This window comes from Gorilla gorilla, chromosome 3 (assembly GCF_029281585.2).
Source record: "Gorilla gorilla gorilla isolate KB3781 chromosome 3, NHGRI_mGorGor1-v2.1_pri, whole genome shotgun sequence".
Classification (NCBI taxonomy): domain Eukaryota; kingdom Metazoa; phylum Chordata; class Mammalia; order Primates; family Hominidae; genus Gorilla; species Gorilla gorilla.
Window position 1 is genome coordinate 61036574 of NC_073227.2, and position 22764 is coordinate 61059337.

At 31.4% G+C, this 22764-nt stretch overlaps 1 protein-coding gene across 7 annotated transcripts in view; it reads left to right on the plus strand.

The window, feature by feature from the left end:
* EPHA5 (EPH receptor A5) overlaps nucleotides 1-22764 on the plus strand; it is a 351336-nt gene that overhangs the window by 283577 nt on the left and 44995 nt on the right. For 5 of the 7 annotated variants that reach the window (XM_019025962.4, XM_019025963.4, XM_055384166.2 and 2 more), the window contains 4 exons: nucleotides 9888-9953; nucleotides 19547-19614; nucleotides 20912-21037; nucleotides 21729-21914. In XM_019025962.4, coding sequence (XP_018881507.2) covers nucleotides 9888-9953; nucleotides 19547-19614; nucleotides 20912-21037; nucleotides 21729-21914 — 446 coding nt within the window. The remainder of the gene's footprint in view (nucleotides 1-9887; nucleotides 9954-19546; nucleotides 19615-20911; nucleotides 21038-21728; nucleotides 21915-22764) is intronic. The other 2 variants (XM_019025965.4, XM_019025966.4) reach the window with 1 other exon arrangement.

Genomic DNA, 22764 nt, shown 5'->3' on the forward strand with positions numbered 1-22764 from the left:
CTATTTTTATTTAGGTATGCATTTCTTAATTCTTATTTTAAATTACAAAGAACATAAAAGACAAAATTCAGAAAGAAAGTTAATCATACCACCCGAAGCAAACAGTATTAATATTTTGCCATATATATTTAAGATGTCTTTTGTACAGTTGAATTTTTAATTGGTAGTTTTGTTTTCTGTTTTTTTTTACTTAACATAACAATATAAAATTTATATGAGCAATTAAAAATATTTTAAAAGCAAAAATTTAGTGTCTGTTAGGTGTGCTAATGTTTGATCTTTGTCATGAATGTTTTGCTCTCTCTGTGTGTGTATAACTGTTATTGTTTGAGAGAAAGATTTTTTGTGCCTCTGTGTGTGCATGTTTTGTATTCTACTATTTCTGTCATTAATGTCCTTAGAACACATTCATAAAATTCAAAGTAAGGGTCAATGCATATGAATATTTTTAAGATTATTTATACATATTGACAAATGGCCCTTCTGCACTACTGTACCAATTAGCATTCCCCTCAATGGTACATGATATTGGTAGTTCACAACCTAGAACATCGTTGCTTATTTAATAGGAGAAAAATAGCTGTGCATTTATAATTAAATTTATTTTTATTTTTAGATTTAATGAGATCATTCACTTATAAGCAAAAAGTATAGTCATTAGCTGTTTTAACATCTGTTTTGTAAATTGCATGAACAGGCTCCTTACCCATTAAAACTAGTGGGATTGTAGCACTTCACAGAGCAGAGCTATATTACTGAAAGTGTCAACTTTTGTGTTTTAGTAATGTTTATTTTGCATGGGATATGAAAAAATCTTTAAAATGTTAATTTTTTGTACGTGGGGATTTAAATTGATATTTTCCAAAGACTTATGTGAGTACTCAGCAGTGGTTTTCACTCTCCTCCAAAAATCTTATAGGTTTCTACATGTAGCATGTACTAAATAAGCAGCTACACGGGTATTATTTTGTCTATGCTGGCTCTGGGCTATGAAAGCCATTCTATTAATCTGTCTGATTTTTATCAGTATTATACAAATATAAATATTATAATATTAAAATATTTTTCAATGTTTGGTCAGGTAAATTCCTGTTGCAGATCATATATAGTCACAACTACAAATATTTTATAAAGCTACATTTTTGTGAATATAATCACACACATACATTTATACACAATTCAATGTATAAAGCAATTGTAACCATAATCACTGTTATGTATACAATGTATTAAATATTTCACATTTATCACCAGCACAATATTTAATTTTAAATAATTATGGCAACTATTATAATATGTGATTTTAATGTTACTGATCAATACTAATAAAAAACAGAATGTAGTTGCATGGAATTTGAATAGTGTGATATGAAAATGTGACATTTAGCTTCCTCTTAAGTCATTCTAGAGTATGTTCAATTATCATAGTATGTTTATCACAAAATACACACATTCCTTGAGTTTTGGTAATTTCAGTATATTGCCGCAATTACTTTTATTATTTGAGAGAGACATAATTAAATGGAAAGCTTAGTCTTTCTGATTTTTCCACCTTAAAAGTTTCATGCTGATAGATGTGATTCAATTTTAGAAAAATACTAGACAGACATAATGGAGGGAGCTAAACAATGTACATATTTGACTTGTTTCTTTTACTTATTTTCTTCTTTTTTTGAACCCACTCATATTTTTAATTGATGTTATTTTTTCATTAAATGAGTATTTAAAACAGTACTTTCAAAGCTGTGTTTATAAATGTTATTTATTTGAGCTGACAAAAACAGCATCACTTATTTGCAACTTTATTTGCTTTCAAATTTTCTCTCTCCTTTTCTCAAAATAATTCAAAACCTAAAATAGCTGAGCACAAATAGGTTCATCATGATAATCCTACGTTCTTTTCTAAAAGGCCCCCGAGACAGACGTGTTTCAGCTGTGAAATGACTGGGAGAGGAAGAGCTCAGTGGAAGAAGCTTAGCAGATTTAGGCTTTTAGAAATGGAGGTAATTGATGTTTGCTCAGTGTAGGCATCGTTCTGCAGGAGTAAGAAACATGATTCAGTATGTTGTATATCAACACTATTATTTTGCTGGAACAGAAATAAGATGGTCGTTGATTGCAAAGATGAATCCATATATTTTCCCTTTATTGAACTAGTAAAGATTATCTCTTCTGTGGAAATAAGCTGAAATCACCCAGCTGAGAACAAACACAGAGTATTTTTTCCACAGCTTACTACAGAAGAGGATCAGCCAACATCACATGCATTTGGTAGAAACCCAAAGGCAGACAGGATAGGGTAATAATGGGGACAAAGAGAAGGCTTCAGTTAGGCCCAGATTTGGAGGTTGTTGGCATAGTGAAGCTGGAAATGGGCTACCTAAAATCAGAGCATCCTAGGTGATTTGGCTTCCTTTGTTTGATCCTGAATTGGAAATAGGGACCAAAAATTAGGGAAGTTTGCAGTTATTAAGTTCTAACCATTTGGTCTGATTGCTACAAAGGTTATGGTTTGACTTCTTGGACCAGTTGCTATAGATTGTGAGTATTTGGAACAAACTGAGAAGAAATCAGTGTGAGAATAGAAGATAAAATTATCTCTGCTTAAATGAATACAGAAATATTGATAGAGGAGTGGTAGATTTGAACTACACCTTGAGGGTGAAGATAAATTTTACCAGAGATGGTCGAGAGAGTATGATGGAAAAAGGCGCATGGATATGAGTGCATATGGCATGCCCAGTTTCCTGTGACTCCTTAGCCCAGACTATTTGGCCTTCCACAGCCTCTCCTGTGTCCCTGCACAATCTCATCTTCTATTCCTTCCTGACTCATTAATGGCAGGAACTTTCTCGTATACAAACCGATTTTTGAAAAATAAGGAAGTTAATTTTTACATGCACATCATACACATGCAAGATTTTCTTTTTTAAAAAATTATATTTTTCCAGAATATGATAGTGTTTAATATTGTTTAGTTTTTATTGTGGCTCCAAATGGGAATATGGCTTACGTGATTCATATCATATATATTTTTTATGTTATGAATCACTGAGAAGGCATTCAAAAATTTTAAAACCACACCTTCCTTCCTACTTCCCCCCATCCCTTTTCTTACTTTTAAACAAATATTAGAAGAAGAGATGTCCAAGTGTCTGAGTCACTGATTTATAATAAGTTGGTAGGAACATACCATTACTCCTTCAGACTGGCAGATATTATGACCAGGGCATTATTGAAGTCTTCTAAAATAGGATATGCGCTCTAGAGTGAGCTCAATAAAAACCATCATCCCAAAATATCAGAGGGAACTCCACAATATTCATAGTTCCATGCTGGGTTTTTTTCCCTATAATGTTATTGCCAAAGATAAAAATAGTGTTTCTTAATATTTCTTTTCTTGCTTTGTTTTTACTGGTAGCAGTGAAAGTGATAATGGTGGTAGCAGTGGTGATTGTGATTTTGCTCTTCAAGAAATACAGGAAAGATTTTTAGGAGTGGACATAACTCTTTCTAACCTGTTATTGTTGCCACTAATATCATGTCCAGGCCTTTCATAATTGTTGGAAATATTAATTGGGAGAGCAAAGAAGAAACCACATCTGACTTTAATTTTCTTAAATGGAATTGGACCTGATTAATGTGTATGTGTGTGTGTGTGTGTGTGTGTGTGTGTGTGTATCATATATGCATCATGATGTATATATGAATATATATACCATATATATTCATATATGCATCATGATGCATATATGAATATATACCATATATATGATGTATATACATCATTATTGAAGTCTTCTTCATATCATATATATGATATATATGTTTTAATACTTTATATGCATAAGATTTTTACATATAAAATTTGTACATAATTTACATATGTATAATGTATATATAAATTATATGTTTAATTATATATAATGTCTCTCTATATATACATACTTACCAAAGAACATATTATTTATAAGCACCTCCAGGCGCTTTTGAAGTTTCTACTTACATGCAGGCCATTAATATGCTAATTACAAGCCTTTCCCTTTTATTCATTAAGGAAATTCCCAAAGAACTATTATAATACACATCAATTCAATACAATATGTGTTTATTGAGTATCTCTTGGATCAGTGTTTCTCAACCTGGAGAAAATTTAGAATCAGCTTACAGATTTTGAAAAATAATGATGTTTGAGTTCCACAATCAAGATGTTCTGATTTAATTATTGTAAAGTAAGGCCTGGACTTTTGTTTTTAAGCTTCCTTGTTGATTCTAATCTGTAGCCAGGTTTGGAACCACTGTGTTACACATGAGTAGAGAACTGTTGTTACGTAATTTCTTCACTTTAAAGAATAGCATATAGATTCTCAGTAAATGTTTACTAATAATGAGAATGACTGTATCTTCTACTGCAGCAAAAAGTTTATGAAAGGTGGTTAATATTTGATAAAATTTATTTTGAGTTCAAATATATATTGGAATAAGCAAATTGTATCTAACACGTTTAATAACATTTGCTAATTGAATCAATTCCTTTACCTGTGGCATTCGTGGAGGAAGAACTTAATGTTTTATAATGATCTCTGGCTCATTAGAATAATGAAATGAAGTAAAAACAGAGAGTCATTATTGAAGTATAGCTTGAAAAAAAAATAATTGAAGTGTTTTCTAAATATGTCTCACCTCAAGTTTTTTTCTGCTTTCATTTAGTTTGATATTTCTAGGTCCTAATAGTTTTTTTTAGAGTAAGAAATAAGGAGAGTGTCTGATTACAATGTTAATGTGAATTAGTTTTTGTTTGTTTGTGTTTTTGACTTTTTCCTTAAGATGAATGGCCGCACAGGAGACACTTAGATTTGTACAATTTGGGGGATTTTTCAAAGAAATTCATGTTAAGTGCGTAATTTATTTAAGGTGCACCTCAGTCATTTATATGATTTAATCTCTATTTAAAACATACATTTAAATAATGTGGTGGAGTTTGGGTCACCAAGTATTTTTAAGGTGTTGATATTTTAATGCTGAAGGTGCTTGCCTCTTTGATTCCTAGTGAGGGCTCTCTTACCACCTTGCAGAAGCTTGCCTTCTTGCGGTGTCTTTATATGGAGGGAAGGGGCAAGGGAATTCCCTCAAACCTGTTTGATAGAAAACTGATCTCATTCAAGAGGGCTGGGCGCTTATGATCTTATCAACTTCCAAATACCCTACCTCCTAAAATCATCACTTTTGAGGTCAAGACTTCAACATACAAATTTGGTAGAAACACATTTAGTACTATGCAGTTTTGCATCCTGAAATATTTTAAGAAATGTATAAAACTATTAACATTGTAGTGTTAATTACAAGTGAACGATTTATTCAGTGTTATTTGGTTAATATTAGCTATGTGTTTAAATTCTTTTTAATCATTTAAAAACTCATGGTCTTTAATGAAATATATTGCAATAAGTATCATTATTGGATTTGTTTAATTTTTTTGAAATTATAAAGTACAACTTTTAAAAAATGAAATCAGGGTGAACTAAAAATTTTTCCATAATGCAATTAATGTAACATTTCAGCACAATGTCTCTTACACATTTGACATATGCCTATGCCATCATTTTACTTTTCTTCACACTGATTTTTACCTAATTTTTAAAAATTTAATATTATACCATATTTACATTAATTGCTTCATAGACTCCACATATATATTTTGGTTTACTGAACAAATATTTTATCATTTAGTTGCTTTAAAAGCTATGCTCAGCCTTATGTATATTACAAATAATATACATGATAATAATATAGTTCACTCTTTGCCCTAAGACTGTCTTATTATAGTAATATCACTTAAAAACTTTCTAAGTGCTGACTGTGAGCCCCAAACAGTACAGAGAGCTTGACATATATGATCAAACTCATTCTTCAAAGCAACCCTGTGTGGTGCAGGTTTTATTATCTCATTTCATCAGTGACTAGATTATCCAAAGCTATGCATCTAGTAATGGATATATTCAAGACTGCTTCTAGTTTTACTACAAACCCCATGATCTAACCATTTTGTGAAACAATAGGGCCAAAGCATGAGAACATTTTAGTGCTTTTTGATAGGTTTAGAATATTGTTTTCTAAAGGATTGGTGCCACTTTTCAGTGTCACTCACCACACATAAGAATACTAGCTCCATTCTGTTTTCTCTAGCACTGAATATCATCGTTTGTTGTTAATTTAATTTAAAATAGGAAAATGATGCAGCCTTTTGGTTTTCTTCCTTTGTTACAAGTAAAATAAAAATATTTTCTATGTAATTCAAGTACTTCTTTTGTGAAATTACTCTTCTTGCTTTTTTCTCATTTACCTGTTGACATCTTAGTGTTTTTCTTATCCAATTCTATGATCTCTTGTTTAAGAATTTAAGTCATAATTTATCCATAGCCTGCAGTCTTGCTTCTCTGTTCTAGTATCCGAGAATTCCTTCCCTAGATGAATAATCACCTTGCTTCCGTAGGAGGGAGGTTATCATACTTACATAGACACACTTCATACCTGTATTGATCAACTCTGTGTAAGAGCTGGCTAAAGTAATTTTATTTGAATCTTCTTTGGGTCTGAAAAGATTATGCTATCATATTTTAATCTGCTGAAGGACAAATGGAAATATCTTGTTAAAACGAAGATCAACAGTTTTTTATTCTAAGCCAAAAGGAGCTAAGCTATTTTAAACTTGGATTAAAACAATCTTGTTATAGCTGCATGCAGTTATGTACAGTGTCCTAAGTACTAAACACTGATGGGAATACAGATGTAGACTGTGTTGAATCAGAGCTCACAGATAAGATTGCTTGCTATTTCTAGCACATTTTGGTTTCTATTTCTAAATCATCTCTGAGCTTCTAAGCATTAACCTGTACTTATCTGCGTATTTATTGGTTGAGGGAAAAATATGTTTTTTATACCATCTGATGTCAAGCTGTTACTGTGAAAGCGTCTCCAGAAATTATTTTAAAAGGTTATTAGGGGGCCATTATTAAACTTCAGATGTTCATAGAAAAGTAACTTCAGTCTTAGTTTTCTTAATAACTTATTAATGCACAGTATTATCTAATCACCAAATCCTTAGAAAACGTATTTCGTGGAAATGATTTTTTAAATTACATTGGCCATTAGGTATTCATATTAGTTAATCTGAATGTAATGTTTATTTAGTTCTATTATGGATAAAAATATTTAGTCTAGTAATGTCATATCAATTATGAAAAATATAAATTACTCTGAGATAATGAGAATCTATTCTGTCACATCGATTATGATAAAATTAAGAGTAATAGCTAACACTTTTCCTCCAAAGTACTTGATATGCCAGACACTGATCAAAGTAAAATATATGTATTCTCTCACTTTATTTTCACAAAACCTATGAGAAAATATCTATTTTTATCACTATTTTATAGCTGTCAACCTAAATAAGAAAGGTTAACCAAATTATCTAAAGCAATTTTATGTCATCTTAAAACAAATACAATAAAATAGAAATATAAATATTTAATTGTATATGGTTCTAGGTTTTTAAATCAAATTTTATTGAAATTATAAAGTAGAATTCTAATGATATGTAAGTTGGTTTAGATTCTTGGATTTGGTGTTATAGTGAATTCCATGTGAGTGTGTGTGTGTGTGTGTGTATGTGCGTACTTATTCATAAGACACAAAGCTTATTTTTTCAATTAAGATAACTTTATAAAATGTTATTATTTTTAGAATTGTTTATGTGTTTCTTGACATATTTATTTCACTGACCAAGTGTTAGACAAATTCTATGAGATAATAGCCAATTATGATGCAGTTATTGTTTTCCCATGCACAATTCTATATGAATTTATAAACTGTGCACACTTTCAACTAGGAGTATATTTGTATTTTATTAGGAAATGACATCTTTTTTTCCTCATTAACAAACAATTGGATACATTTGTTAACAACCAATAATTGTTCATTTTTTTGTTGGGTTGAAACTGCTGTTTGAAATGAACCCATATATGCAGGCTTTCTACATTAGTAGATATCAGTAAATTGAGGTAATTTTATTATTAGTTAATACCAATTATGGTAAAACATTGACTGCTTACAAGTGTCATTCATTGAGTTTAAACCATGCAAAAAAATAAAAAAGAAAGAAAGAAAGAAAACAAGCAAACAAGAGCAGTCATTCTCATCTCAGAAAACTAGCAGTCTAACAAAGGAGGGCAAACGGTTTTTAAAGGGCCAGATATTTGATTTAGGCTTTATAAGACTTACGTTCTCTGCCCCAACTCCTCAACTCTGCCACAGCAGCACTAAAGAAGCCATAAACAACAAGCAGTGAGTGTTCCAATAAAATTGTACTTACAAAAACAAGTAGTGAACTGGATTTGGCCCTTGCTCTGTAGTTTGCCAACCCCTAATCTGAGTGTTGCAACGAGGCAGAAGTGGTAGGAAAGTTAACTTACATAAAATTTTAGTAATTGTTGGAGACATTAATGCAACAGGTGTTATTGTAAAGGAGTATATCAAGATCTGCCAAAATACTTTACAGATGTATTAACTACTCTTTGATTGTTTTAATAATCTGATATACTGTAACTCTGACTCTCAATATCTCTACAGTGAAAATAATGATTTGGCATATTCTTTAAAATATATTATAATAAATAGACAAATTGGAAATAAATGTTACATAGCAATTTTTTATTAGAATTTCATTTTAGTGACAGCAGTCAAATCCTCAGACATTTAGTAGTACTACAAATTAAAATATTGTCAGTGCTACAAAAGAAAATATATAAAAATTGTCTACTTTTTCTTTGAAAAGATCCATTGGAATTTTATTTGGAAATAATCATCTATCTTCATTAGTGTTTGCAAATTTATTGGAAGTTTATGTTTTGTTTACTTTTTTTGATATAAAATAGAATAGATACATTTCTAGAAATGAAAATTCAAAACAGATTTTAAATGAAAGCCTGGACCTGCTGGTATATCGTATCTCTACTGAGCTCACATTATAGTTCTGTTGAGATCACTGTGAATGCTACTCATTTAAAAAATACATAGAATTGAATGCATCGAAGCACTAAATAACTTATGTCTTTTATTCTGCCACCAGTTTACATGTTTTCTATCAATAAAGTGCATTTTATAAAATAGTTTACTTTGTATTTCCTGGATTTATTACTATGAATATGTGGAAAAATTAAAAGAACCTTGACTGTTGCAATATCTGGAAAAATGCATGTATTCTGTATAGTTTGCTTTTTTATATAGCAACTGCTCTGAAAATATATATTTGGAGATACTGTTTTTAAATCTGGAAATGTAAAATTAAATTGGTAGGCTTCAATAAATGATCTGGGGAGTTATGTATGCCTAACATTTTCAATAGGCTATGATAAGTAATACCACAGGCATAAGAAATTAGTGGGTCGCATGAGAAAGTCTTTATACTCTTTCCAAGGTTGTAGGCTATGTGCAAAACATGTATTTAAAGGGCTATTTAGGATTTCTTCCGATGTAAATTTTGAGGGAATTTCTGAGGAGAGATATATTAGAATGGGCTTACATCTTTATTTATATGTCTATATTAATTGCATACAATTAATTCAAATATATTGGCTCATGACATCTCCTACTGGATAACCACTTTAAGCAAAATAAAAATAACAATTTACTACAACTCTGTATTTCTTAAATCCATAAAATGCTTCTTAATTTGAAAGGCACTGTGGAAAAAAATTAATTGTATGCATTTAGAGGTTTTTGATTTTGAAAAGGAAAGCAGACACCTGAGGAAATTCATAGTGTCTTTATGCTATATTTGAGGGAGTGGGATCTCTTCCTTATCTTGGGCTCTCTTGTTTGCTTTTCAGTTGCTGCGAATGTGGCTGTGGGAGGGCTTCTTCCCTGTGCGCTGTTGCCCATCCAAGCCTAATATGGTTAGTGTTCCCTCCCACTTTCACTCCTATGTGATGTCCACCTATATGTATTACCGTCGGCATTCCTTTTCTTTCTCCATTTGTGTACATTTGAGTAGAATAAAGCTGGCTCCCCAAAGTGAATCCTAACAAGTGATTTCACAATGGATTATTTCAAATAAATATTATATGTATGGCACATCATCCCTATGTCAAGCATTCATACGTCTCTTCTGAGGCTTTTACTGTGGTCCTGATTTAAACTAGGGAGTTATGAGATTATAGTTATATGTTCTACATTTAACATGTCACCGTTTTTGTTGTTCCATGAAGTAAAAATCATGTCACACGTGGAAGTAGAACGCTACTTCTGTCAAGGCAAAATCACCTTTTCTATTTCCCAAAACCATGGAATGACCACAATATAACTTGGATCTTCTATTGTCATATCATTGTGAATACACGTGGCACTGGAAAACAAAGCCACATGTAATTTCAAATTGTTTACCTAATTTTATTAAGCTTGAATGATTACAGATATTGGAAGTGATATTCTCACTTTGATGCCAATGAAGTAGAAAATATGCACATTTTTCAGTCAGTGTCCAAATGGCATACTCTTAATTATTTATAAATACAAATCCTAAGTATACATCTGGGGTTATGATTATTCACAGATGTATTGGAACTCCTACACAATGGGAGCTACTTTGTGAAAAGTGAAATACTCCAGATAATTTCTTTCTAGACTAAATAGTCTAAATCCTTGCACTATTGTACCCAGTGTCATTTGTAGTCAGAATTTGCCAAGAAAAGATTTCTAATGCACATTAGAGAACTATAGAGTTTCCTAGGGGCTTTTTAAATTGTTAGATGTATTCTCTAGGTATAAAGTAATTTTTGTTGCTTAAAAAATCATGTGTGAATGAGTGTATACAGATGTGCAAATGTGAGAAGTTGTGGAATGGATGCCAATGATCTGAGAAGAAGAGAGAGTGAACAAACACAGGATGATGTAATTTAGAAATATTTTGTCAATTTCTTAAAAATTTTGAATTTGGAGAAAGTTTTAAAGTTTAATATGAAGGTAAAGATTTGTTCCTAATAACTTACATGGGAAATTCTTATGAGCATGGGGCTTCAGTGTCAAACTAAATACAAACTAAAATCTGGTAAAAGCTATAGTATAAAGTTTGGCTTTACAGTGTGTGTGTGTGTGTGTGTGTGTGTGTGTGTGTGTGTGTATGTGTGTGTGTTTCTGTGCTATGAAAAACTAAAAATGGTCATTGAATTGTCTATTCTACTTTAGTGTCAATTATAGTTTTTAACATAGATAAATTATCTCTGAAGCAGAATAAGCAGAATCTACAACTTAGAAAAGAACATTGATATTGATGCCTTACCTTGAACTACATCTCAAAAATGCTTCAATGAAAGTGTGAACATTTATGAGTCTATGGCTTTGAAAGTATTGGAAAAGGCTAGCTTTGGCCAGATTGAAATTCTTGATTTAAAAAGATAGCATCTTTTTCTACTGTACTTTTGGCTTCAGGTGGTTTATAAAATGAATAGAAGAAAAGAAGGAAAATAGAAAGGCAGAATTCTTATTTTACAAAGAACACACCAGTAAACTGAAGATGACAATATCTTTCTTCCAATAATGTTAGAAATTGTGAAGGCAATGAGTTTGTTTGTATATGTGCATGTGTATTTGCCTGTGTGTGTGTTTGTGAAAAAAAATAAAAAAGATTTAGTCACAAATGCATTTAGGCACTCAGTAAAATTCTACCAGTCTTCATGGAAAGACCCCCTGGAAAAGCCGGAAATATTAAAAAATATATTCTTGGTAAAATAAAACAAATTAAAGCCAAAGAAACAAACTTTAACTGAGCTTATATAAACAATAAAAAAGTTATCCAAAATTTTTACTGGATAGGAATCAGGACTAAAAATGCTTTATTGCTATATTTTGTGAAGTTTCACTTTATAATTTCAAGTTACTACAAATTTTCTATTAAGGATGACATTTGTTTAGATTAAAGCACTAGGAAGAAAATAATCTTACTTAATAAATATTAAGAGCTAAGAAGAATCATTTATCTAGGAGAGTCAGTAAAATACTAAGAAATCTGAAATCCCGTCACCTAATTTTGCATGTCTCATCATACCAGCATTTCCAATCACCATGTCAGTAATTTTCAAAAACATTCTATCATCATCATTTGTGAAGAGACACATTTACAGTTATACAACAGAAATTTGTAGACATTCTTAATCTTAGAATTCCATTGTTTTTCGTGTCTTGAAAGATCACTCATGAATATATATGTGGTTAGTTTTGACATTAATATAATATGATACCTATACATTAAAACTGGCCATTGTAAATGCATTAACTCTTAGAAATACCCTGAGATAACTTGTGGAAATTTAGGGTTCCGAAGAACATTGTTTCAAAACCGTTCATCTAGATTCTCGGCTCAGCAATTCCAATGTGCTGACACTTTTGCAAGTCTCTGCGATTCTAATTTTTGATCTTTCATGTTTCCCACCAGGAAACCACATCCATCAGTTTAAAAATACATGGTGTGCCATTTATAAGATGATATTTGTAATTACATGTTGCCTTTTTAAATCATTTTATTTCAAATTATTTTCATCAGTATAGTTGCCTGCTTGCTTTGTTGTGACATTCATAAACATAATGTTAATATTCCAAATGTTCTCCTTGCTTTGACTGAAATCTACCCAGTGATAAAAGCTATTTCTGTACTATTTCTGAATGAAACTCAGATGCCTAAAGTTTAAGCACCATATCCCCAAGGCTGCCCACATTTTTAGCAAAGGTATTGTTTAAGTTGCCGTTGCCTTTATTGTCATCTCAACCAACTTAACGTTCTAATCATAGTTTTACTTCTCAAAAAGACAATCTATTTTTACAAACAACCAATTTTGAACTGATGGTTTTAATGTAATAATGTCTCTACTTTCTAATGTTACCCTTTATCCTCAGATATTCATCTGTGTTTGTGCTTACAGAAACCAATGTATATTTATAGCATAATACTTATTATAAATCCATCTAAAATATCCCTTAGTCCCAAAGTAGCCATTTCTTGCATTTCTTAAATTCAAATTAGTCAGATTATTTTCTTCATTCATTAGGTTTCATGCTTTTCAGTGTCTTCATATTATTTACTCCATCCTCTGAGGGATTTAAATGGCAAGGGAAAAGCAGTCACTATTTTGAAAATAGAGATGTTAAATTCTAATTTTATGCATTTACCTATTATGTGATCTGTAGATAATAAACTTCATTTTTAAAGACTTTTTTAATTTTAAAAATATTTTAAATCAGAGACATAATAAATGAACTCTATTGTATCTCATAATTCAGACATACAATGCCGAAATTAAAAACAAAATCCAAGCAAAACAAATTTCTCTGGCCAAAGGATCAGGATGTCTTTGAAACATTAACTATTATCCTAATTTTTCAATATATTTTCCTTTCTCTATATTAACTCTGTTTCTTGAAATGTGAAATGAGAAAATTTTTATTTTCATACACATTTTACATTAATTATTTTATTCATCTTTATAAGATATCTGCCGGGGGGAGTGTGGAAGTACTCTTCCCTTTTATACAGCATGAAAGTGGCATAAAGAATAAAGCCATCCCTTTGTAATAATTCTAGAACTCCATTTAAAGTGCTTTGTGGTAGGCAGATGGGGGTGTTGTTTGACATGTATATAGAGTATATTAAATTTCAATGGAAGGCTTACTAAGCAAAATATAGTCACGAACTGCTCCAATCTATTTTAAAAAATAACTATGAAGCTTCAGACTACAGGAGATATTAACTGGGCCTCCTCAGATTGAGAAATCCAATAGTGGCATCCATGAAACAGTTAAAAATTAATAGGAAGTTACGTACTCTAGCATTAGAATAAAACTTTTAAAAAACAGGGACACTTAATTTTCATAGGTCACACTTTATTAAAGATCGTGTTATATCAAAATTCTGTCAATTACAATTGAATTCAACAGAGAAAATAGTGTATAATTTATCTTTGCATATTTTGAAGAATTTGAAATTGTTCAGGTTTTCCTATTATAGCTATTCTAAAAGGATTTGAAGAATTTATTAATGAGCAATTTGTCATTTCATGTGTATAATATTTTAGGAGATTTATTCTAAGAGTTTTAAAATTCTTTGTTTTATAGAATATGAAGATACAAAGTGATATATGAAACATCAAGTAAGATATAATTTAGCTTCTCACATGGCATTAATCATAGGGTTGTTAGCACCCTTGATCGAATGTGAGATAAGAACTCAGAAAATTGTTTTCTCATTTTGTGTGGTATAATCTTACATCATTCCCATATCCAATGAAGTACGTTTTTCCAAATAAGTAAATTCCTCTTAATCAGTATATCTGAAAGTATTTAGTAAGTAAAAATAGATTAGTTGCCCTTTTTGTCTAACTTAAATCTATCTATGAAGAACTCAAAATGCCAATATTCTGGTATTATAAATGAGGAAAATATAAATGACTCACACAGTTTTGCTAGCAAGACTGCCTAAATATCCAATGCCCCATTTTAGTACTATTCATGGGCATTCTTATTGAAGAATACTGGCTCATAAAACAAAAGTTAATCAATGTTCAGTTTTTATTAGGTACATTAATAACTTAATGTTCATATGCTTATTTATTTTATGAGGATAAGTTAGCTGAGCTTTTATTAATCCTATCTTTGTCTAGTTGGAGAAAATCCCAAAGTGAAAAATTCAAAGTACTTTCTAAAAAACAGTATTATTCCTTTCAAGTTTCCAGCAGTATATAAAATTCTTTATATACTGTCGTTTATATACAACATTATGCAATGGTTGAGGTCCTTGTTATGTCAGAACACGTGAGTGTGCATATGTGAAGAAATGTGGCTTTAAACGAGGCTAAATTAAGAGTGTTTATTTTTTCTCATCTCATATAGATATTAATGTTCACTGTAATTTGTTGCTTTTTGAATATTTTTGCTTCAATGTATAGGAAAAGCATCTCTTAATCAATCTGGAAAATAGAGAAACAATACAGGAGTATCCATTTCTGAGCTAGACACTGCATATGCTCACTCTTTTAAGTAAATTAAGTGCAAAACCACTTCTTCCCCTATTGTGATCCACTCTACGTTATTTAGATTAAGGTGAAAAAAATTATTTAGGGTATATTTCTATAGACTAAAGCAATGGAAAGATCTGATAGTATGGAGGCTATTGTTTTGCAAGGATTTACACTCTGTTTTGGCTATTCTATTCACTTACCTTTCCTCATTGGTCACAAGAGTGCCATTTATAAAGTACTGCTTGTGTACATTACTTGGTACTCTGAAATTCTTGACATTCATATCCCAAATTCATTATCAAGTCCCAAATTTATACTCAAGAACTAAGTTATTCATTGGCTGTCCATCTCTACATAAATATTTTTTTATTTCATGTATTATGAAATTCTTAAATATCCAAATTTGTTATTATAACTGCAACCAAATTTTTAAGATCAGCATTAATAGTATCAGAAATGTATTATCCAAATCCTTAGAAAAAGCATGGGAGAAAATGGGTTGATTTCTAAATAAGCCATAAGGTCATTGGTATATTTATATATCTAGCATCTCTCTCTAGGACTTTTAAATAAATATTAATTAATGAATATGAGTTATGCCTATGAATAATTTCTCCTGCCCATCTCTATTACTAAAGAGCAAAAGCACATTGTTTTCCAAAAGGACATGAGTATAAATAATTAGAGGATGTGATTCCTCTAAATACAGACACTACAGACGTTTTTAGTATAATAATTTCAAAGTTCATTAAAATCGTGATATGAAACAAAATTTAAAAAATAGTTTCTTTTCCATCCAGAAAAAAAGACATCATTTCCAGAAAATGAGAGGCAAAATTTACATACAGAATGATGTATTTATTGACTGTTTTTCTGATTTGTTAAAATTATGCATCTGGAGCAGGTACAGAACATGATACTGAATGAACAGACTTCCTGAAATGCTTTTTCAGTGAGACTGAATGCTGCCTGAGTACCAGTCTCTGCTAGCTGCACTTTTATTTGCTGTTTCTTGTTGAGGCTTGTTTTAATGATGCTTCAGGAGGTTTCAGAACTTAATTCCATACGTTAATGTGATATGCAGCCGTATATGTTATGGAGCTCCAGAGATGCCCATAGTCAAAAATAACTCCTTTCAGTTGCCCTCCTGACTCTCACCCTAGGTAATGCAATGTTAACTGCTCCTCACCAAGGTATTCCCAAGTCATTTTCTTGTGAGATCCAAAGTTTTATTTTCATTTTCATACCAGGAAATTTCATGTAATTTAAATATCCGTGAGGCTTATTTAATGATAAAGGCTATTTGAGGATACAATTTTGAAAGCGTATTATTTATTTTTTTGAAGGTGGGAGAGTTGAAGGTGGTTGAATAGATGTTTGTTTTCTAATGTAAATTGTGAGAACATGTATAGCTTTCAGGTCTCTGTAGAATTCATCTAACAAAGTTGTCTTTGTCAGTACTATTTAAATAACATAAATCTCTGGATAATTTTACACAATTGTATTTAGAATATTATTAAAAAGAAACATTAATAACTGTTCTCTCTAGAGGCACATATATTAAAGGCTAAAAGAATAATTTTATATCTAGCAAAATTATGAGCAATGTATTAAAATAACTTAAAACTTAGCTTGAAAGACAAAATATAATTTCAGTATGGTTTAATGTATTTGTTTCTTCCCTCCTTTTCATTTTGGTGAGGTGATTTAAGATGTCTTAAGGACCCTGGAATGACAAATGTATCTAAGTGTTATGAATAAAATTTGAAGCCGTGAGATCCCTGTTGTGTATTTTTCCTCACCCAAGAACATTATATGTGTTAGGAATATTACTTCAAGTTTACTGAAAATTTACTAGTGTTACTTTACTAATACATTGCCAGTTTCTTAATATGATAAAGATAACTGTATTTTGTTGTTGTTGTTGTTGTTGAGATGGAGTCTAGCTCTGTGGCCGAGGCTGGAGTGCAGTGGCAAGATCTTGGCTCACTGCAACCTCTGGCTCCTGGGTTCAAGCGATTCTTCTGCCTCAGCCTCCCAAGCAGCTGGGATTACAGGTGCCTGCCACCACGCCTAGCTAATTTTTGTATTTTTAGTAGATACTGGGTTTCACTGTGTTGGCCAGGCTGGTTTCAAACTCCTGACCTCGTGGATCTGCCCACCTCAGATTCCCAAAGTGCTGGGATTACAAGCGTGAGCCACCACGCCCAGCCAGATAACTGTATTTTTTCCAAAAATGACGAAAGATGGATTGGGTTGGCCATTTTTGTAATATATATGTAGTTACACATTGTAAAATGACAACAAAATATATTCCCTTAATATCAAAATATACATATATTTTAAATACATCCTAGAATATGTAATGAAAGAATAGTCTCTGTTAGTACATGTGTAATAGACACTTCATTTACATCACACAGTAGTTCTCAACCAATTTTGTAATGAAAATATTTTATCAGTCTGTCATTTGGCTGTCTTTTCTTAATGCATAAATCAATGGAAATTTTGTTTTTAGTAAACTGAATTTTCTGCTGGGAGCTTATGAATAGTAAAATCACTTCTTTAGAGTTTCACTAAAAATAATTTAAATATTTTCATTTTAGCCAGTTATTTAATGTTGTACACTTAATCATCAATTCAGTGTTCATTCAGCACATTCCCTCTCCAAACACCTGTCATTGTGTAGACATAATCAAAACATCATTCTCTCATTCATTTATTCATGCATCAATGTGACGAATATTTTTAGCGCCAACTCTGAGTCAGGTGCCAGGTCACTGCAAGAATTTATAGATGAATAAAATTTGTTGCCATTCAAGAAGCTAAAAAGCAGTAAGGAAGCCAACAAGCGTACTCAAATGACTATGCTGCAGCGTAGACTAGAAATCACATGAGGGGATGCAGAAAGCTACTGTGCTCCAAAGGGAAAATACTACATTAAGTTTAAGTATTGGGAAAAACGTGAAGAAGGAAAAAATGGAACTGAACTTTGACAGTTGGAAATTGTTAGGAAGAAAATCCTCATTGAAGGAACCAATATGTGCAAACGTATGGAAGCATGGAGAAATATCCTGGAGATTTCAGGAGAAAATTTAGTACATGTGAAGATGAACAGTTGGAGTTGATTCAGGAAATGTGTGTTAGGGCTACATTTAGGAATCTTTATATTATTATTTCATTAAATATTTTGCAGTAGATAGGTAATGCAATAGAAAAGCATCTTATATACTGTAATTTGGCTATAGCCATGTCTAGTAGAGTTTAGGAAAGGAGTTACAGAGTGGAGGAGCATCATTTTGAAGGCACTTACAGTAATGTGGAGGAAAAATGTTAAGGACTTAATTGAGGAAATGTTAGAGTTAATGAAAAGAAAGAGATGGGTCGTAGTTCCTGGGATTTGGCACTAGTTTGTTGTGAAGGACACAAGAATAAGTCTTTGTTTTTAAGGGACCAAGGCCATACTGGAGTTATTAACAGGAAAAGAAGGCAAAGGCAGACTATGGTTGAAAGAAGTAAAGAAAAATGCACTGATTTCATTTTCAGGTCCACTGAGTTTGAATGTTGGTGGAATACCCCTATAAAATAAATCTACCAGGAATAAGAACATAACTCTCAAAAGAAATTAAACCAGTGAGATAGAAGTATTAATTAAATGGATAGAAATAGATGGATTGAGGGGAGAGAACCAGAGAGGTTCACGTGGAGGACCTATGAAAATGTCCATACATCCATGTGGAGAAGAGCAAAAAGCATCAGAAAAGTAGTTAGGGATTTCAATCCATCAAGAATAATGAAAAACTAAGATTGTATTTAGAGGTTAAGATGTCATTTGTGAATCTTAGGAGGACAGATTTTTTTTCCTAGTAATAAGAGAAATTTGCAAAAACTTGCAAATTTGTGGATTATTGAGAAAATGAAGAGAGACAAAGGTTTGAAAAGTGAAGCTGAGAGGCTTTGCAAGTTGTGGTGAATTTCATAGTTTTCTGGGTGGATGTGAGTGGAAAACAGCCAGTGGAGCAACTGAGGATTCCAAAACAGTAGAGAGAAAAACAAAAATCAAAAATCTATTGTGCAGGGTGATGAAGGCAAGAAACTATTAGATCAGATGCACATTTTTGGGCAGTTCATTCAGAAAGAGGCAGTGGCTTTTGAACTGCCAAAAAATAAAAATAAAATAAAGTAAAAGAGGAAAAGAGAACAACAATGTCTGGTATACGGTATTTGGTGAGGGGAAGTTTAAAAACAGGTTTGGATGGCTTCAGGCTTCTCAGTGAAATCTAGGCAAGATTATTTGCTGAGTGAGGAACACTGGCTAGGGACATAGGTCTCATCCAAACTACTAGTATTGGCATCATTCCAAACTACTAGTATGAAAATCAGTTTAGGGTTGCAATAATTTCAGTTGTGCTTCATGCTTCTGGGCTTGATGTGACTGATTCACCACTTTCAGATGTGGCTAATTCTAGCTTACTTTGTTCCAGGCGGTGTGGCTACAGCAAAGCAAAACAAGATCCAGAAGAGGAAAAGATGCATTTTCATAATGGGCACAGTAAGCAAATTGTAAAAAATAAAAACAGAATAAAATAGGGGACACTTTATTGTTATTTAAGTTTCTTTTCAGGCTACAAGATTTATAATAACTGACCAAAATATTGTTTTTTTAAAAAAAAAAGTGTTCAATTTGTTACATTCCTGTAAAGAATACAGGCTTGGGTATTTCTGAAAGGCTTTAGGCAATAGCTGAATGCTTTATTCAATTATTTAAATAATACTTTTGTTATAATCAAAATAAAAATTTTTTGCTTAATATAAATAACTATTATATTTCAAATAAAATTTCCTGGCATATTCTAATTCCTAGCAACACAATGAGTAGAAATCTATCATTAAGTAGCATCACCAGGTTAAATAAATAAAATTTCTCAGGTTTTTTTTTCTTCTAGCTTTCAGTGGGAATTTACCTGAACAGGTCCTGTGGCAGCAATCTTGGTTCAAATGACTTAAAAAGATCTTGCTTTAAAAAACAATGCAGAAAATCATGTTTTAATAAAGAGTTTGAACAACTAGCCTAAATGAGTTGAATTTTGATATTTTATTATTTTTCCTTAAATGGTGCAATGTGAATTGATTTGCCAAGTGAGTGACAAATATATTTGTTTTTTTCACTCTGCCATCTTAAATGTCAAAATCATTAAAGCCATAACTCATGCTGCAAAGCATTGAGTTCATTTCCTAATCGTATCTTATTTAATATTATTTATTCCCAAAAAACTTGATGAGGCAGTGTTAGGAGCCGTTAAATGTGATAAAACTGAAACTCATAGAGCGTCAGTCTTGTCTAATGTTATGCAGTGACAGAAGTACAGTGAGAAGCAGAATACTTTCTTTTGACTTATATGTCAGCCTTTTTGCACCATACCACCAGAAAAGTTACTTGAAATCATTTTGAATAAAATTAAAATTAATACTAATGTGATTATATCAAATATCATCCATATGAAATATAGAATAATAAACCAGCAAATTAAGCACTAGTATTGCATTGTCCAGTTCGGTGAATAACATTGTCTTAATTTGCCTCAGAGACTTTCTAAGTATTATCATTGAGAGGTGTATTTTCTCAGATATGTCATCACATATGCATTTCTTGTGCCTGCAAACACATTTCTAAAATTATAAAACTGATATAGTTGTACAAACAACTGTAACTCAGGAAAGGGCTGGTCCTTGCAGTTTGAATACTTCTAGGAATTAGAGATTTAAGCCATACTTGCATGTTAATAAAGTTCATAATTTTGCTCATCCATCACAACTACTTCTGTTTTAATGCCAATTTATATTTACAGTTAAACTGCCAGGAGTAAGAACTTACATTGATCCACATACCTATGAGGATCCCAATCAAGCTGTCCACGAATTTGCCAAGGAGATAGAAGCATCATGTATCACCATTGAGAGAGTTATTGGAGCAGGTACGACAATGTGTTTGACTTTCACTTTTAACTTTTGTTTGCATTCCAGAATGTAATATATCAGTGTCCTGATGTAACAGAGAATGTTTTTAATCTTTTGTAATTAGCTTGCATTCAAAGTGATATGTAACTGATCACATTTTAATACAACCTTCTGTGTAACTCAAGCTTAAACCAGCAAATATCTGGTTTATAAAATTTAAAAACAGCAAAAAATATATTTTAAATAGATAATGTTTCACTATATATATATATATATAGTGAATTTGTAATACCCAAAAGTATTTATGTAATTCAGCTCATATCTGCCTTAAAATTGTTTCCTTTTTTTCTAGCTATAACCTGGTTGACTTTTCTCTTCTTATTACTACTACAGTAGACAGAAAAAGAAGAAAAAGTGATTTTTAGTTAGTTACTTTTAATTTCAATCTTTTTTTAAAGGTTTTTGTAAGTGAGATAGAGGAAGTTAATAGCCCCTAAAGTGTTTTATGATCATCTGTTATGGTTTGTTCCAATGTACTATTTATTTTCATTACTATCAATAACGTAGTGTAGACTACCCTTTTCTGACTGCTTTTTGTTTGTTTGTTTGTTTTTCCATCTAAGCCTTAATAGTCTAAGAGGGCATTCAAGTATTAATAGACTAAGAATTTCAAATGAGTTTTTACATTTTTTTCATCTTTATCACAAGGTGAATTTGGTGAAGTTTGTAGTGGACGTTTGAAACTACCAGGAAAAAGAGAATTACCAGTGGCTATCAAAACCCTTAAAGTAGGCTATACTGAAAAGCAACGCAGAGATTTCCTAGGTGAAGCAAGTATCATGGGACAGTTTGATCACCCTAACATCATCCATTTAGAAGGTGTGGTGACCAAAAGTAAGTATGATGGCAAATTGTACATGAGTGTGCATATCCTCAATATCTGTCTAGATTATTATTAATTTAGGGTAAAGAGAAACCAAGATTGTAATATATTAATTTCTCTAATATTAATGTTTATCCTGTATTTTAGTAGATTTTTGTTATAGCTAATCTTCAATGAACTTGAATTTTCATCTATCTTTTAAAATATATATTTTAACCCATTTGCTATGAATTCAATGTCAGACAAAAATGTATCCAGATAAAAGAAGCAGTAAATATATCAACTTTTTTTTTAACTATTGGCTCTTTTACTTTGTATCCTAATGAAATATTAACTTCAAAGTTTTGATTGAAGCATTGAAGTTTAACATTCAATAGGATTACTATAACCATAGCAATGCCACCTTTTAAGCAGTTCTTTATAGCCAGGTTCATTTTGTTTATTCATTTTTTAAAGATATGTTAATAGTTCTAGGGAAAGCAACAATCACAGAAGACAGGAAAAGTTCCTTTTAATGAATTTTTGTTATTGTGAAAGCAAATCTAGTTTTTCTTTCTCAAAAATATCTAGAATTTTACATCTCTTTTAATTTCCGTTAATGTTTTGTAAATGTGTTAACATGGTGAGCCTTGCAATACAAGGACTTTAAATCATTTTCAGTCAACAAATGTATTTTTGTGGCACATAGCTGAGGCCTTCATTTTCTTTGTATTCATTATTTCTTTACCGTTCCTATGTGTTCTGATTCCTTCCTTTATTCCTTACACCATACACATAAGTTACCAAAATCCATGTCTTAAAGAGATATACATCTCCAGGAAGCATGCTCAGAGAGGAATGTAGGAAAAGAATAAAATAAAC